We start from the raw sequence: 17,665 nt of genomic DNA on the forward strand, positions 1-17,665 counted from the left end.
AAATGAAGCAGATTGGGGGAAGTCACCCAAAATTTTGAGTGAGTACGAATAACCATCCACTGTCTTTGGAACTTGGAGGTGAGTTCACCGATTGCTAAGTCTAATAGTAGTCTAGCAGTGAGGACCCAAGTGAATGAAATACAGTCATTTGAAAGTATCCTATTCTGAAATCTATTCCAAAGCATAGCATGCATTTTGCATATTTTGCAATAAGCACAGAGCATAACAGGTTGTCTCCTGTTATTTGAATCTTAAAAATAACTGACAGATGCGTTTAATTTATAAAGGAAAATTTTATTTTCTGTTATAAGGTGATTACAAACTCCATCTAAAAAAGCAAAGATGACTTAAAAATATCAATATACATTTTATCTAAAAATCAAAACAGATACTGCAAAATACAAACATTTACTGTATACACAAAGGCTAGTTTTAAGGATTGAATTACACTCCAGGATCTTATTCAAATACAAACAGTCCTGCTCAGAACAAAACCAGAATTTCTTTTAAAAATTATTGTTAAAGTTTTTAAAAAGGTCAGGTGACTTCAACATCGTCACTCTTCCACGTGCTACTTATCACATACTGTAGTTACAGTTATTAGGAATTTAAATAAAAAACAAAAATCACCACCACCACTGTTTTTAGCTAAATACATCAAACAAGATGGACCACTGCTTACTATCTGAAGTCCCTGGAGACCTATCAGGTAACAATCACAACATCACACTGAAAAAAAAATCCGAGCAAAACAATGAGCATTTCAGAGCAGTACTTCAATTAATCCAATGCTAAGAGAACATCCTTGAGTTCTTCGACAAGAGCAAATGATGGACCCACCTCAATCTGTCCCACAACGTTCAGCCTCCCAACACCTTTTCAACACTGGTGTTCTGCCACTTTGTCTATTGTAAAAAACTTTTCACATCTCAGCTGCAGATTTACAGACAACAAGTGCCAGGCTAAACAAATCCAGTTTCTTTTCCTAGTTCTCCTGTATCCTCTGATTGGGCCTAAAATTCTGATTTTAATGGGGAAAAAATGGAAGGCTAAATTAACAAAAGTTTTGTGACTCCCTCCCCCCTGCACACACATTTTTCAACCTGCCTTCACAAACTTTGATCCTTGCTTGATTCCAGGTTTAAAACCAACTCTAAAGCTGTATTTTGGTTAAGCTTTTTCAGATCTTGTTTTAGCTTTTGATTAGAAATGGTTGAAAAATGCCACCTGGGTTTTATTTGATGTTTTTATGGAAATTTTGAAGAATATTTTTTCAAAATTTCCACTTTTTTTTTTTTTTTTTTAAAAAGGGGGCGGGCACTGAAAATGTTTTGACATTGTTTGCCTTTGGAAAAACTAGCACTCTCTGAATGAAACATTTTCCATTTGGCAGGGGGGATTTCCTTTAAAAAAAAAAAATTTGGACCAGCTGTAGTCCTGGTTGGGCACTGTCTTGGGCAAAATTTCTGCTGAAATTAAATTGTCCATTGAAATCAGTGAGCTTTTTAACCTGACCAAGGCATGCAGGATCAAGGTCTTATTTTATGCACTCAGCTTGTTTTCTTATGTTCTGTGTCCACAGATGCTTGAGTCGTGTTTATCTTTGTAACTAGGGATTTGATCTGATGCTTTGATGTCCTCCTTAGAGTAGCTCAGAATAAACTAAAGAGTAATACATCACAAAGCTGTAAACCCAACGTGTCCTATTTAACATTAATTCCTCTGTAAACAAATTAGTACAATTAGGAGCGTGTTCATCCTAGATTAAAAATGAATAAATATAACAGATTAAAGGTTGTGTCCTAGAAGTTCCTGAACGCTTCTCAGCTGAGAGTTAATAATAACCTTTAATTCTAAATACAAGGCTTTGGCATCTAACTCTGGAAGAAATGGGCCCAAGCTGTGACCTTCAGATCCATATCTGAACTCTCTTTGGGGGTATTTTGGACCTGGGATTTCAGTTCAGCCTATGACAGAGGCAGCCATGAATTTTAACCTAGGTTCCCCAAAGTTCAGGGTGGTTGGTTCTGAGCTTTTATTTCACCCCATCACTAGTTAAGAAGAGGTGATCTTGGCTCCTTGAGGCTTAGGCTTCTCACCTATGAATACTGGCTAACCTGTCCCACCCTACTTCAGTGCACTCTTGTCAATCATGAAACAAGGTGGGGTGGCATTGGTGCTGCAGTGCACTCAAAAGAGCTTTTCCTTTGCACACTTTTCTTTGCCAGCAATACCTGATCAGATCATCTCCCAAGAATGCTGTAAATACTTTGAAGACTGGACATAGCAGCACCTCCCCTAAGGCTGTTTTTAATTGTGGTGGGGGTCTCATTTGAGATGTGAATTGAAAACAGTTGTTTGCTACAGGGAGTGTGCCAAATGCACTGAATTTCCTCGATGTGAGGTGATGGCCAACTTTCTTCCCAGTGCACTTGAAACACTTTAGTAGTCTGTGCCCTCCACTCAATACGCCTCTTATTTAACCCTTTATTTACACTGTCTCCCCACCTGACCCACAGTGACCACAAGCCATGGCTTCATAACCAGTTATTCCAGGTGTTCAGTCCTTCTCCCACTGAAGACAAATGGCGGTTAAGCTATTGTTATCAGTGGGTACAGGATTTGAACCCACTTATGACAAAGACATTACCAAATTGTCAATTCTGCTCAACAACGTACTACTGACTGCTGGGCATTTCACCCTTCTTCAGATCTAGAGCTATTTGGGACAGAGGCTGGGTAGCCATGTCCATCTGCAGGTGAGCAATTAGGGCACATACTACATTAAAAACAAGCCGGAGTTCTGATTAGCCACTGATCATGTGATTTCAGTGACGATATAAAATTCTCTGCCGTTGTCTTGTTAAAACGATTAGAAGGCTGCACTTTTTTTTCCAAGTGCACCAGTGCACCTCACGTTTGCTGATCCACTTCCCAAACCCACATGCAAGAGCTGACCTTTCACTGCAGCTTGGATAGCAACGTATGTTAAGGTGGTACACAGAATTACTGTCCTTTTTTATTTTCGTTTGCTGCATAGGAACTGACCCATGTTGGTTTCCATATCTCAAACTTCAGTGAGAACATATGGAAGCTCATAGATCTGTTTGGACCAGAGTCATCAATAGACAGGTGAAAAGGAAAATTAATGAGAACCAAAACAAATTCTGTTCATGAAACCATGTTGTACCAATACAGTCTACTGGTTACGTTATTATACTGTGTGACTTTTAATGAGATCACGACGAGTGACAGGTGGACTGCAAGAGTTTGGAAGGTTTGGTTTAGATAAGAATCCCAAGTTTCGATTATCTGCACTGCTTTGGTCTGAAAATCTTGTGAGCGAAAGATTTCCCCCATGAAATTTTCAGTACCTGATTTCAGTGAAGTTGGAAATATTGCAATTTCCAAACCCAGAAGAAACCACAAAGCACAAAGGTGCATGAAATGTAAAAAGAGGCCAACATCTGGGGTATTTTCCCCTTAACTGAAATCAGTTCACCTATGATTAGTCATGATATTTAGTGCCTCCGCTGCAGGTAAAATAGGTCACATATTGCTACAAAGTAAATTAGAAAATTAGTTATCATTGCAACCATAAATACGTAGAAAATATGAACTTGAAAGAATCATTTACCTTTTGTTTTAATTTAGCAGACTATAATGTTGAAATGCAAGTTTACCACCAGGTAAAATGTAGATAAAGCATTAGGAAACATTCTAAACTGTGAATAGGCTCGCTGGTGCTCAAAACCGTGGGATGGTGACCAGCATTGTTCTGAGAAAGGATGATTTAATAGCTCTTCATGAATCCGGCCCTTTCTTGCGGTCAGGATGAATAGCACAGTCAGGGCCAGCGAACCTTACTCCAGCAGAACTTCAGTGAGGTCATTGCATATGTGTGTGAGACACTTTCACTTGGAACATGGAAGCGACTGATTTGAATGGCACAGTTTGAGTCAAAATGGCGCTGGGCTCTCGTTCTTGTTTATTTGTAGTTTTAAAGGTGTAGTATTAACCCTCTGGTTCCTAATGCAAATCCACCCTCCACCATGTGTGAAGCATGAAATCTCAATCTCAACCTTCAAACTATTTTTCTAATTAGTGTCCCTCTCAGATGTACCCCTTCTAGAGTATGTGTGCACACACAAAATGTGAGTCTATAACAAAATATGTTACTGTAATTTACACTAACTGAAATGAGGGATTTAATTATTGGGTTGCTATTCTCACCTTAACTCATGCCATTGTGCCTATACACAAAGTATGATGAGATTTTGAGAAGGACAAAAGGCCTGATCCAAAGCCCACTGAGAATCCTTCCATTGACTGCAGCAGGCTTTGACTCAGGCCTTCTCCATTTCCACAAAGGCTGGAATACATAACATGTCTGACAGAGTTTTAGCTTTAATTTAGTTGCCTTTTGATAGTTAAAGGTTAAAACAATATTTAACACAGGAATTGATTTTAATTGTTTTTCTTTTCTTCAGTAAAGTTCTCAAAATCCAATTTTAATCACGTTGGCTTAGAAAATTCTTCTGTTGAGGTGGTCAAGACACCCCGAGTAGCTTCAGGGTGGCTTTTACCTTCAGCACGAGATGTGATAGTTGCCATAACAAATTATAAGTGTTTCATCTGCAACTGTCATAATACAGTAATTGGAAAAGAAAACAAAATTAATGTGGTGTTGGCTGTTTTTGTTGCTGGAATTCAGCCCCTCTGACTTAAAAACAGAGACGCAAATTATAAAGATTCTCCAACTATACAAGACACTTTTTTTTTTTTGGTCCCTTTCTTATTTCTAAATTGCCCCTTCCATTTTACATTAATACTAACATGACAAGTTTCTGCTGCAATGACAAGTTAGTGCATGACCTGAAGAAAAGCTCTGTGTAGCGCAAAAGCTCATCTCCCTTACCAACAGAAGTTGGTCCCACAAAAGATATTATCTTAGTCAGCTTGTCTCTCTAATCTCCTGGGACCGACATGGCTTTAACAACACTGCATACAGTTAATGCATGGGACATCTTTTTTAAAATGTCCCATGTAGGAATGTTAAGAACTGGATATGTTCCCATTTAAACTGCAAAAATCTACCCATGGACAAACTGAACTGGCAATAGTATAAGCAGGTACAGACTCGGCTGCTGAAGCTCCCCCCAGATCCCTTTGGCTAGCCTAACTGTGGTACTACAATTAGGAGGATTATCTCCCAAGTACAGTACCCAAATGGAAAGGGCTGGATTTCTTTAGGGAGCCTCTTCTCAGCATGTATTGAGGTTTGTGAAACAAGATCTATCCAGATGTTTGAAATTCTTCACGAAGCAAATCTCGATTGAAATTCTTGACCTGGCCTATGTGATCAATTTACCTACAGCCACCTAGCTTTAAAAACTGTTTAGCAGCTTTCTACTGCATTAAATGCTTTCTTTTAAGTCTAAATTGGAATGGTATGTAATGTTTTTTAACCAAAGAAAAATTACATACTTACTTCTCTTAATTTACATAAAGCCCTAGTTTACAGTAGGTGGAATTCCCCCTTTTTTGTCCCTGATAAATGCATTACCCAAAAAACAAAATGGTGATAGTATGGTCCTCTGGGGCAAGACAGTCAGGAGACCTGAGCTCTAGCCCTAGCTCTGCCACTGAGTTTCTGTAACCTTGGACAAGTCACTTTCCCTTCCAGGGCCTGCTTTCCCAACTGCAACAACAATAGTACAATAAATACACAGGGATACCAATTTGAGGTATATGGATGAACAGCGCATAGGGGTGTGCTAAGCATTGTTGTTCTCTTAATTTAATTACTATTATTAAAAATGTGCCTGCTGGAAATACCTGGTGTACAATATATACCTGGGCTGCTTTGCTCCTGTGGTAATGAATAACATGCTGGGTGTTAAGCTTGGTGCGATCATTATCCTCAATATATTTTTCTTTTGCTACCAAAGACCAGCAGTTTACAAAATACATATATATTTTAAATTCCATAAAACACGAATGCTGCCTCTCCATAATTCAGATCTTCACTATCACACAGGCTGCTCCTACCATTCTGTTCGTACAAAGTGCAAGTTTAAACCAGTAACACCTCAGCTAACCTACGGCATGCTGGAAAATTAACTGGTCTGTGCACAAAACTCCTTCCTCAGGCAAAATGTCTTCTGTAGGCAATAAGTAGTTTCTCTTCTACTGTGACTGGACTTTTTACACGCTGCTCAGGAGGGACAGGTGTCCTGATTGGGTATTTAATTCCTAACTGCATTGCCCCTCCCCCATACATTTCTCTCCTCCAGCTGACCAGATATATATATATATATATATATTTTATATTGACCATAGCAAAGGTAGCATCATGACTCAGAAATCGGTCATTCACCCTGCTTGAACCAGAGGACGAAAGCACTACACCTTTGAAAACCAATCCCTTGCAGCAACATCCACCTTTTGGCTTCTTTTTTTTGTGTGCAATTTCTCTCAACAGAGCTCACTCATGAGTTCTAGGGTTTGTTTACCCTGTTCCCAACCACACCAGCACCTAAAAAATTGCTTTCTGAGATTTGAATATATTGCTGGCAAGAAAATCAATTTCAAGTGATAAGATGTATAATATTCAGAGAGCTATTAACATGTGTTAAAAACCCCAATGGTAGTAAATTCCTGTAATAGGTCTAGTCTGATATGAAAGCTGCCTCCTGCACGAGGCTTCTGCTGTGATTACCTTACAAAATATGTAAAAAAAAAAAAAAAAAGAGAGAGAGAAAAAACACCACAAAAAACAACTTTCTCTGTGAGAAATAAAAATAAATCCTAGTGCAAATATAAAGCTCTGTAAACCCGGTCCTATGAGAATCTATGGTTAGTAAATGGCAGTTAAAGCAGGTTTATCCTCTCACAGAGAGAGCTCACATCATAGTCTCCACAATGACATGAGTTGGCTTAATCAATCCACCATTAGGAGTTCCATTGGTGCAGAACGAGGTGGTGCTTTCTGTTTCTTTAGCCCACCGATTCATTTCCTTAGGGGCAGCCACTGCTTTTATTCTCTGAAAAGGGAAAGAGCAACAGCCAAGGGTTAGAAAAATGGCCACGTCGATCCGAAGTGCAAGAGTCTAGAAAAGTGTGTTGTCATAAAACATAGTTCTCTCCAGACGCTCTTGAGCATCTTATGAAGGGCTTCATCTCGCAGCTGCTTATCCGCAAGCATAGTGCTTACTGCCACGAGCAGCTCCTGTGACTCTACCAATTAATCTGGCTCACTGTCAGGGAGTCCACTTTCATCTTTACCATTAAACCCAGGATCTGAATTAGGCTAGGTCATTAGTAAATACCCTACAAGCTCAGACCAGTAGTCCACTTAGTCCAGTATCCTGAGTCCAAGAATGGCTGATATCAGATGCTAACCAACCTGCCCAATAGGGAGCTTTCTTCCTTATCCCCTTCAATTCATAGTTGGTGTATGCTCTGAAGCATATGGACATATATCCCCCTAAAGCTATTTTTATCCTATCTAATGTAACTATCTCATTATCCATGTAAAAGTTCAGTCTATTTTTGAGCCCTTGGCCTCACTTAGAGAATGAAACCCAGTATCTTTAAGGACTGGAGATCAGAGAAAAAGCATGCTCGTAATTCAAGAAAAGTTGTGAAATTACCATCATTAGAGGTATTTGAGGCTAAACTTGGCCATCAAATATTCAGGGATGCTATAAGATTAATGGAAACTGTACTATGGCTATGTAGCAGTGCGGCCTACATGACCCAGAATATCCTTTCCAACCCTAATATTTTATTCAAGAAGGAGCACTAGGGCCTCACTGGATGGGAAGTCAGAGAGCCTGACTAAACACAAGTTGAATTTCAGTGCTATAGAGTCTCCTCCGATTCATGTGTTCTCTCTCATTGTATTGAAAACAATCCTGCCTTTAAACAGGGTAGTTCATTGGCAAGCTGAGACCTTTCTTCTAGTTCTCAGTTCACAAAGAAGGAACTAGATGGCATTTGACAAGTGGTTACCTCCTAAGATGATTTTAAAAGGCAGCTTTGGCTACTTTTAGCCCTCTTTCTGAATAGATGGTGAGAATGCAGGCAGGAAAATAATACCCCCCAACAAAATGTCCTAGCCAGCACTAAAAAGACCATTAAAACTTCGAGAACGCACACATTCAAGTGTATTACTATGCTCTGGGAAAAGCTACTTTCTTTACTGAAAAAAAGCACAGTTTGAAGAGAAGATGAAGAAATACTGTGAAGGGCGAATAGAAGAATGTATTTGACTTGTCTTTGAGGTGCACTAAGCATGTATCTGCCAGAGGCAGGACCAAGCTGTAAAGTTCAGATCTGAATCCAAGTTTCCCCAAAGTTTGGGAGCGTTTGGAGCCAGTGTTTCATTTGGGTCATTTTAGAATGCGAGAGGGAGCGAGAGAAGAGCCAAAAAGTTCAGAAGAGTTTTCCTAAAATTTGGGAATTAAGCTTTTGACTAGAGATAAGGTCAGGCATGGCCTTCACATGTGGTACTAAATATCCTCAAAATTCCATGGGTTCTTTGGTGCAGATTTAGATTTGGCCTTCTCTCTAACTTTTCTATCTCTAATCTTATCGCTACAATTTTCCTACTGAACTGTGTGTTGAGCTCCCTTTGCCTTGCGAACTGAACTCTGGTGCACATAGGCATAGTTTAGTTTCTGTGTGAAATTAGACTAACAAAACAACTGTGCTCAGAGAGGGAACATTTTGTTGAACAAAAAGAACACAGCCATGGAAGGCAAGTCATATCAGCTGATTTTTTTTTTGAGGCCAGAAGGCTTAGGTTTTAATCTAGTTAGATAGGATTCATAATGTTTGCTGAAAGATGATCTGAAAAGTGATTATTTATATTGGTTAAACTGAGGTGTTCAACTTTGCCCTACCAAGAGCCACAATGGCAGCTTTCCAAGGGTTGTGATTATTTTGCATAACATGGATCAGGCTGCAGCTGGCCTATCTTTTGCATAGAAGACAGCTTCATGTCACAGCATGCCATGCTTCATCTTTATCAAGATGGAGAAGGTGGAGGCTAGCATGCTGGGGTCTGTATTCTCCACTGGCAGCCCTTCCATATTAAAGACATGGACAAGTGTGGGCCATACTGTACCTCTCCAGTGTGGCTTGCTTTATCCACTGTATGTTAAAATAACTTTCCTGGAGCCAAATCAACAAAGCAGATACAAAGAGAGCGGCCCCCAACTGAAGCCACCGTTTACTCTTAAATGTTAAACTTTTCTCTCTCTGTGTCTCACACACACACACACACGAAGTAACCATCCACCCACCATTTGTGTGGTCATTCTTACCTCAATAAGTGAGCCATCCGACTTTACAATGCGGATGACCATGACCAATGGGATGCAGGTCATGGAGGAAAGGGCAAGAACCCATCCCAGGCCGATGGACCAGTCAGGGTATGTGTAAACTTTGTTGTAGGTCAGAGGTGTATACTTGACCAGAGAAAAGATAAAGCACGCCTGTGAGGGAAGGAAAACAAAACGAGAAGAAGGGTTATAGAATAGGTACTAGCATTGTGGATCCACTGCAGCTTACACACGATAGGGTATCACTGGGATCCAGAAAAGGAAGGCAGTAAAAGGCAGCATTGGCCAACTTTGCTAAGCATTTTAAACCACGGGAAAGACATTCTACACTGACATTGTTACAAGAGAGCTTTATATGTGCATATTTATGTAAATAGCCAATTAATAGATATGGTCCCAGAAGATAGCACTCAAATATGTAGCACAGTTCTTGCATTTTGTAGAACCAGTAACACTTGTGCATTGCAAATGGAGTTCTCTGTGCAGTTCTTTACCTCATCTCCTAACACGGACCAACTTGTCCTCCAGCATAAAGATGCTTTATTTCAGTACTGGTTACTTTGCAAGGGAAAGATATGCTCTTCCCCCTTGCAAAATTAGGAAAACTACTTATTTCTGCTCTGCAACCAACACAAATAGGTTTTGTGCTACAGTCTGTATGCCAGGTTCTTGGATGCTCCTTAAATCAAACAGACACTTAACAGTGAGGTAGATTGCCATAAGCCCAGTGAGTCAGGTCTGCACTGCATGGGCATCCATACAGCACTGGTTAACCTCCAGAGTCCTGTTCCATCGTGCAGTGATCTCAGTGTAAATCCAATGATGGATTATAAGGGGATACGCTTTTCTTTTGTTGTTCCAAAGTCCTGGTCAGGATATTATGACAGTACTCTTACAGTAAGTATCTCCTCTCTCCTGAACTCTCCTCATCTGTGTTCACTTTGAACAGTGAGCATGGTGTTAGCCAATACATATATGATAGGTGCCATACATATATGTTAGGTGTCAGAAAGACAGGGAGGGAGATCACTTGTCAAGACACCTACACTCAACACGCAAGCCCACTTGCTTTGACAGTAAGGAGGTTTTACACCGAACATGTGATTCTATTGTGTTGCATTAACATGCATCAGTGAGAAAGGAAATATTTTCTCTCTGTGTGTGTTTGCAAGAAAACAGGAAATATGAATATGAGGGGGACTTGATTTTCTCCAGCCACTGCCTTGCATATAAGAATTCTGCTGCATTGAGGCCATGTGCTACAGCTGTCCACCTCAAAGTGTCAACATTTACACACCACTGGCATAAAAACTTCCAACATCTTCATCAAGACTAGCTGACACTGCTCCACTATAGATTTAGAGGGTTTGGTATTACTGTCTATGCTTAAGGTTGCTCAATGCTTCCCAGTATAAGATCCTGTTTTCAGATGTTTTATAACTTTACCAAACTTTAACCATTTGGGCTGAAGTTTTCCATGCTGAGTGTCTGCCTAAAGTTGATTGATAGATATTGATTGATTGGAAAATTTCAGCCAAAATGGTTCAGTCATTTCTGAAGACAAGGCTAGGAAAAAATATATTGTTTTGCCCATTTTGAAAAATTCTTGAGATCTTTTCTTTGAAATGCTCTAATGCCCCCCATACTTTGGTGTAGGGACGTTGAATTTGGCAGGAGGATGGCCTTTGTTTCAGAGAGCGGACTTTTACCATCCCCAAGAAAATCTGCCCAAATTTGGCCAAGTTATAAATAAGCCTTTGAAAAAATCATAGTTAACACATGTTCAGCAGAGACTTTCTAGAGCTCAACACTAAAAGTTCCAACGATTCCATCTTCACTGACCATGCTCAAACCGCTCACAGGTCTTAGTGCTGACCAGACTGTGCATATACCATCCGCACAGGGTCAGGCACCGGAAATCAAAATAGGGAACTATCTCTGCTCTCAGTGACAGTCCCCTGCTGGTCCTCAGACAATGTGGAGGAGGAAGCTGTCTAACTCTTATACAGATGGGACAAAGCGGGGGGAAAAGTGGATTGACACAGGAAGCCTAGTGAGACTGGAAGTAGAGCGGGGAGAGGAACTGTAACTGGGAGATGGAGGAGGAGATTGGGACTTGGAGCTGAAGGGAGACTAGGACTGGCTGGGCTAGGAGCCAAGGACAGGGAGCTAGTTGGGGAGGAGGTGAGGCTAGGTGTGGCTGGGTGGGAAAGCTGGTACTGGGAATCAATGAGGGAAACAGGGTGGGGTAGGGTTGGGAGTCAGTTGGCTCAGGGAGAGCATTGAAACTGGACAAGGAGCTATGGGGAGGACTGAACGGACAAGGCAATCTTGCACAGGCAACCTTCATTCTGGCATTTCCTAACGTCTGAATGCCTGATTTTGCAGCGTAGCTTTTTGTGTTATATATAATACTAAATGAGAAATGGAGCATTTCCAAACTGCGTGTACCCCTTTCAGTTTCGTACCTGCACACAGTGCCCTCTGGGAAGTTCCCCCTTACTGGACAAAAAACCAGGACAAAGGTTGGAAGAAGAAACATGTGCAAGATGAGAAATAGTGTGATTCTGTACTTACCATGCAAAGAAGTGGTGTGATTACAATCCAGCTCCATTTCATCCAGGGACCAGGTCTGTATCCAATCATATCTTCAATGGCATCGTAAATATTATCAGCGCCTGGAATACATAGTCACTTGGTGATTTGGTGAAGAAAAGAGCATTATCAGGAGCCTGGATATGAAAGCCACGTAGTATAGGACATCAGTAACCAACTCATATTGCACTAATACAGCTGCACAGTTGGGGCTGAGAAGGAGCTGAAGAGGAAAAATAGTGGCTCGTTTTGAGTCTTTGGGAGCTGTTTGTGTTTAGAGAGGAGTGTCTGTGGCTAAGTGCATCAGATGCACTGTTTATATTTTCATGGATGCTAATTTCCATAGTAAAGAAGAAATGTTACTTTAAAGGGCTGTGTACAATATTGTTCAACAAGGGTGATGTACAGGACTTTCAAAAAGGCCGCGCATGGTGGCACTGAAAGGTTGAGGGAAGTCTCTCTTCTCATACTGTTGCAATAGAATACTGCGTTAGTACAGCAGGATACTAACCCCAGAACTACCATGGAAGTTGGCAAAAGTTTTGCCTGAGAAAGGACTGAGTAACAACTGATAACGGCCCATTTCAATCTACATTTTACTGTGGTTCAATATGAAGTAAAAGAATAGTATTTATAATTAATACTATCATATTAATAGTTCATGAAGAACTGTGGAAATGACCAGTCATAGCCAGTCAAAACGGCAACATAGATTATTGTCAGAGTTAGGAAATCTGAATCACCTAAAAATAACCAGACATAATACATTTTCTGTAGGCTCTCTCTCATCTGTTTTCTATTTGGCTGGCTTGACCCATGTAGAGATGACAGTTTTAGAAGATAGGTGGTCTTTGAGACACAATCAGAACTTTTCACTATCGACCGAAAGTTCAGCTCTGGATCTTACATTTACACATGGGAATGCTTAATTGTGCATCTAACTACCAATGAGCATGCAAAAAACATTGATTTCTGTGTGAAACAATTGGAGGCTGACTTGAGCCCAGCTGAAAATGTGGCCCTTAGAATGAAGAGCAAAATGACAATAATGGCAAAATAGCAGGTGCTTCCACAGACTAGTCAGGAATGGATGGTTCAGTCTGCTGAATGGTGTCTTGCTACCTTTGACCAGCAAATAGGTAAAACTTATTATGGACTCATGATAAGATTCATGTTAGACCTAGGGATCCTTACTTACCATAAACCCAGGCTACAGCAACACATTCAAAGAATGCAACCCACAAAAGGCATACACCACTAGCTGCATAGTAGTCAAAGAGTTGAAACACATACATGCCACCCTGTAAAAGAGATACACAAAAGGGTTAGGATCAGTCACTAAAACCCTGAGTGTGCTATACTCAATTCAAAATAAAATAGCCTTATGAACAGAAAACCATGCTGTACCAAATTCTTGACTGTTTATAAAAAGTAAAATTCTACCAAAATATCTTATTGCTTTTTAGCAAGTACAAATGTCAATCAACTATTAAAGGTTAGTACTTAGCATTAACCTCCCTAGAAAAGATGCTTGTTTATCACTGAAAGCACTTTAAAGCAGAAGATTATTGATTAAAATTAAGCCACTTAGTATAACCGACTGAGACACTTAAGTCTTTCCTTCTTAAAGATATTTTTGTACGGGCATTTATAGAAACATATGAAAAGAAATAATTGGTCTTTAACATAAACTCCTCTAATGAGACTAAAGTCATCTCACTAGGACAGGGGTGGGCAAACTTTTTGGCCCGAGGGCCACATCTGGGTGGGGAAATTGCTTGCAGGGCCGGGGCAGGGGGTTGGGGTGCAGGGGCGGAGTGCGGGAGGGGGTGAGGTGTGCAGGAAGGGGCTCAGGGCAAGGGGTTGGGGCAGAGGAGGGGTGCGGGGTGTATGAGGGGGCTCAGGTCAGGGGGTTGAGGTGCAGGAGGGGTGCGGGAATGCAGTAGGGGGGTACCTCCCCCGAAGCTCCCATTGGCCGCGGTAACCCATTCCTGGCCAATGGGAGCTTTGGGAGTGGTACCCACAGGCAAGAGCAGCGTGCGGAGCTCTCTGCCCTCCCACCCGCCACCCCCAGGAGCTGCAGGGACATGGTGTGGCCGCTTCCCGGAGCAGTGTGGCACCACGGGGGTAGCAATCCCGCGGGCCAGATCCAAAGCCCCGAGAGGCTGGATCCAGCCCGAGGGCCGTAGTTTGCCCACCACTGCACTAGGAGATATTCCATTTATGAGTCTAATGGAAAGATATTTTCTCAGCATGACCTCTCTATTACTTTTAAATATTACACAGATATGTCCAGTTTCATTGCCACATATTGCTCTAAATGTGCTGAATTGTAGTTCTAATTTTCTTCACTCCTTATGTTAGTTTCACATTAACATTTCTGGACAAACTGTCAGTGTATTCGAAATGTCAGTTATGGACATTATTTTAATTCTTACAGAGATCCCTCAGATTTTGTTTTAAGTCTGATCTTCAAAAGAAGGCTTGTGTTATTTCTAAGATAAATATCACAATAGTGCACTTATTGGAACAGATTCTAGGCTTGCTTATACCAAATTAAATCCAGAGTAACTTCACTGATTCAGATGTCTGTAACCAAAATCAGAACCTACTTCACTGAATGGACTAGATGGAAGCTGTACACCCCAACACATCATGCTAGATTTGAGTTTAACAATCTCAACCTGTTTTACAATATGCATTGAAGAGTCCTACCACCCTTTTGATAATTTGGGGCCAGATTTCTGGCATTTTTACTCATGTTGTATAGTACCTTAGACACCACGATTGAAATTACTGAGTTTCCTTGTGGAGGAAGTTGAGCAATGGTATCGGAATCTGCCCCACAGTAAAAATAATATTTTCCAATAATAAGAAATACTTCATTTTAAAAGATCTTAGAGTACTACAAACTGGACTCAAATTTTCACTTGGGCACACACAATAATGTGCATGTACTTTGCAGAGATCTGATTTAGATACATAAATCCCACAACTGAAGTGCAGCTGTGGTGAAAGTCAGGAGCTATTCAACTCGGCAGAACAGTACTAGTCAACAGTTTAGGTCAAGAGGGAATTTGGCTAGGGACAATGTAGTTACCCAGCCAAATTGCTCCTTCATCAAAGAGAAATATACAGCATAATAAACAAATTTCGCTAGAGCAGATGAGTGAATTTATTTGGAGTTATTAGGATTATATATATGTTTTAAAAGTTTCAGAATCAGAAATGAGATGCAAAGCTCTTTAAAGTAATCTTTGGTTTAAGCCCCTTTCTGTCATTCTTGTTGCATTATGAATGGGGTGATTAATTTTCAAGCTTTTGTTTTGAAAAGATTTTCATTCCCAAAGTCTTTAGCTGTTCTTCTGCACCTATCTGTTTAGGAAGTAGATGTAAACTAGGTTATATGGGAATGACAGTCAGATTTTCCATCTTTTTATTTTTTTTACGTTCAGACTAGATATGTCATATTGCTGAGGAGATGCTTCTGGAAATTCCAAGTGCTTTATTTTTTGGCTTGCAATGAGGCATCATTGGCTAGTGCAGTGGTTCGATACTGTGACCCCATTTTATAACAGAAAAAAGGTTTGGGACCCTCTTCCTATGTAGCCATAAAGAAAGGAAGGGTAGTCATATATCCATGTAACTGTTCATGACATCCCCTCTCCACCAGTTGAGAACTAATGGATTGGGTGTCAGAAGTCCTGGGTTCTATTTCACTTCCCTGTGCCTCTGTTTCCCCATCTGTAGAATGGGCATAAAGAGATCTACCTCCCTTTCAAAGCACTTTGACATTTAGGGAGCAAAAGGGCTATGTAGGAGCTAAGTGGTGGTGTTCTTCTAAGCGGTTTGCTTTATGCCATCTGATTCACAATGTCAATGAGGATAAATGCTGATAGTAAAATAAATAAATAAATAAATACATTAAATTAAATTAAATAAAGCGCGCCATCATCAGTATTACTTACTTCAGTCACCATAGTTAGTCCCAGAAGATAGCTAAGGAAACACACTATAGCAATGAAGATTTCCCGTCGGTAACCCTTCCTTAGGAAGGATGGGTACAGATCAACTAGTGACGTGATCTGTCCTTCAACTTCAACAAACTAAAGGGAGAAAAAAACAAACTGAAATATACACAGTATACATTTCATTCTCTTTTGTCTTAATTAAACACCCCCTAGGAGCTCTGTATTTACACATTAAGTTGGTTTTCTTATAAACATAAGCTAGAAGGCTAAAGGAAATGAATGTGATGAGAGGAAAATGCTCATGTGGCTTTTATGTTGTAGATGTTTCTGATGAACAAAAAGTGCATGTGAGAAAAGAGGTAGAGAAAAATACTCGAAAAGCTAAACCTCCTGAACTGAGGCAGCATCTCTCAATCTTTGTCTTCATTTGATGTGCTGGTGAAATTTATATACACTGCATAGTTAAAGTACATAATTAGAGACAAATTCTGTTTTCCGTTATACTGGTGAAAATTCATTCTATGAAATACAGCCCTGCAAATTTTTTTCTCTCTACAAAACCCCACTTCCCCAGTTTGTTTGTTTCATCCACCTATTACATCTTGTCATAAACTTAGACCCCACTCCTGCAAAAATTTGTGCAGATACTTTACACACTGTAAATAGACCAATTATTCAGTAACAGTACAGGGTAAGGTTAAGATTCTGTCACTGGTATTTTTAGTAAAAGTCAGGGAAAGGCCACGGTCAATAAACAAAAATTCACAGAAGCCTGCGACATGACTTTTACTAAAAATACCCTGAGGCGGGAGTGGACAAACAGAGCAACTGCTCCAGCCCTGCTACTGCTCCTGTGGCAGGAGCTGACCACTGCTGTACCAGCCCCAGGGGCTGACCCAATCCTGGGCACTGCTCTGGCAAGCAGGGGACTGCTCTCGGGCAGTGGGCTGCTGGTGAGCTGTTCGACAGCCCCAGGGCTGACCTTGGCCGCTGTACAAACATAATACTTAGCCCTCCTTGGGTGCAGGGGATTGGACTAGAAGACCTCTTGCAGTTCCTTCCAGTCCTACAGTTCTGATTCTTTACATATGTTTTTACATCTCCTAGCATAATAGGGCCATCTGGTTTGTGACTGAGACCCTTAGGTGCTTCTCTGATAGCTGTAACAATACAGCCACTTTACAGAGGGTAGGTAAAATATTCTCACTTGCAACATAAACCAAAGTCCTGAGCAGATCAGCTAATATCTTATTCTGTCTAATTCAGCATCTTAGAATAGTTTTTATTTTTTAAAAATTATCTGTATGTCCTTGCAACTGAAAAAATGAATGTAAGACAAATATAACTAGAGCTGTCCAAATAAAACAAAACCAGACTTGGGGAAAGTCTTGCCTCATACTGAGAATGAGGGGCGATCAGCAGGTTCTCTCAAGTGCTTATATACGAATGCACAAAGCCTTGGAAACAAGCAGGGAGAACTGGAGATCCTGGTGATGTCAGGGAATTATGACGTGATTGGAATAACAGAGACTTGGTGGGATAACTCACATGACTGGAGTACTGTCATGGATGGTTATAAACTGTTCAGGAAGGACAGGCAGGGCAGAAAAGGTGGGGGAGTAGCACTGTATGTAAGGGAGCAGTATGACTGCTCAGAGCTCCGGTACGAAACTGCAGAAAAACCTGAGTGTCTCTGGATTAAGTTTAGAAGTGTGAGCAACAAGAGTGATGTAGTGGTGGGAGTCTGCT

The 17,665-nt window shown here is 40.6% G+C and overlaps 1 protein-coding gene across 5 annotated transcripts in view; it reads right to left on the reverse strand.

Annotated features, from left to right (window-relative positions):
• Positions 1 to 305: 305 nt before the first annotated feature.
• SLC6A6 (solute carrier family 6 member 6) overlaps positions 306 to 17,665 on the reverse strand; it is a 78,207-nt gene continuing 60,847 nt past the window's right edge. For all 5 annotated transcript variants that reach the window (XM_074957616.1, XM_074957612.1, XM_074957614.1 and 2 more), the window contains 5 exons: positions 15,914 to 16,051; positions 13,144 to 13,246; positions 11,928 to 12,028; positions 9,333 to 9,503; positions 306 to 7,046 (listed from right to left, as the gene is read on the reverse strand). In XM_074957616.1, coding sequence (XP_074813717.1) covers positions 6,906 to 7,046; positions 9,333 to 9,503; positions 11,928 to 12,028; positions 13,144 to 13,246; positions 15,914 to 16,051 — 654 coding nt within the window. In that variant the 3' untranslated portion in view covers positions 306 to 6,905. The remainder of the gene's footprint in view (positions 7,047 to 9,332; positions 9,504 to 11,927; positions 12,029 to 13,143; positions 13,247 to 15,913; positions 16,052 to 17,665) is intronic.

This window comes from Natator depressus, chromosome 7 (genome assembly GCF_965152275.1).
Source record: "Natator depressus isolate rNatDep1 chromosome 7, rNatDep2.hap1, whole genome shotgun sequence".
Classification (NCBI taxonomy): Eukaryota; Metazoa; Chordata; order Testudines; family Cheloniidae; genus Natator; species Natator depressus.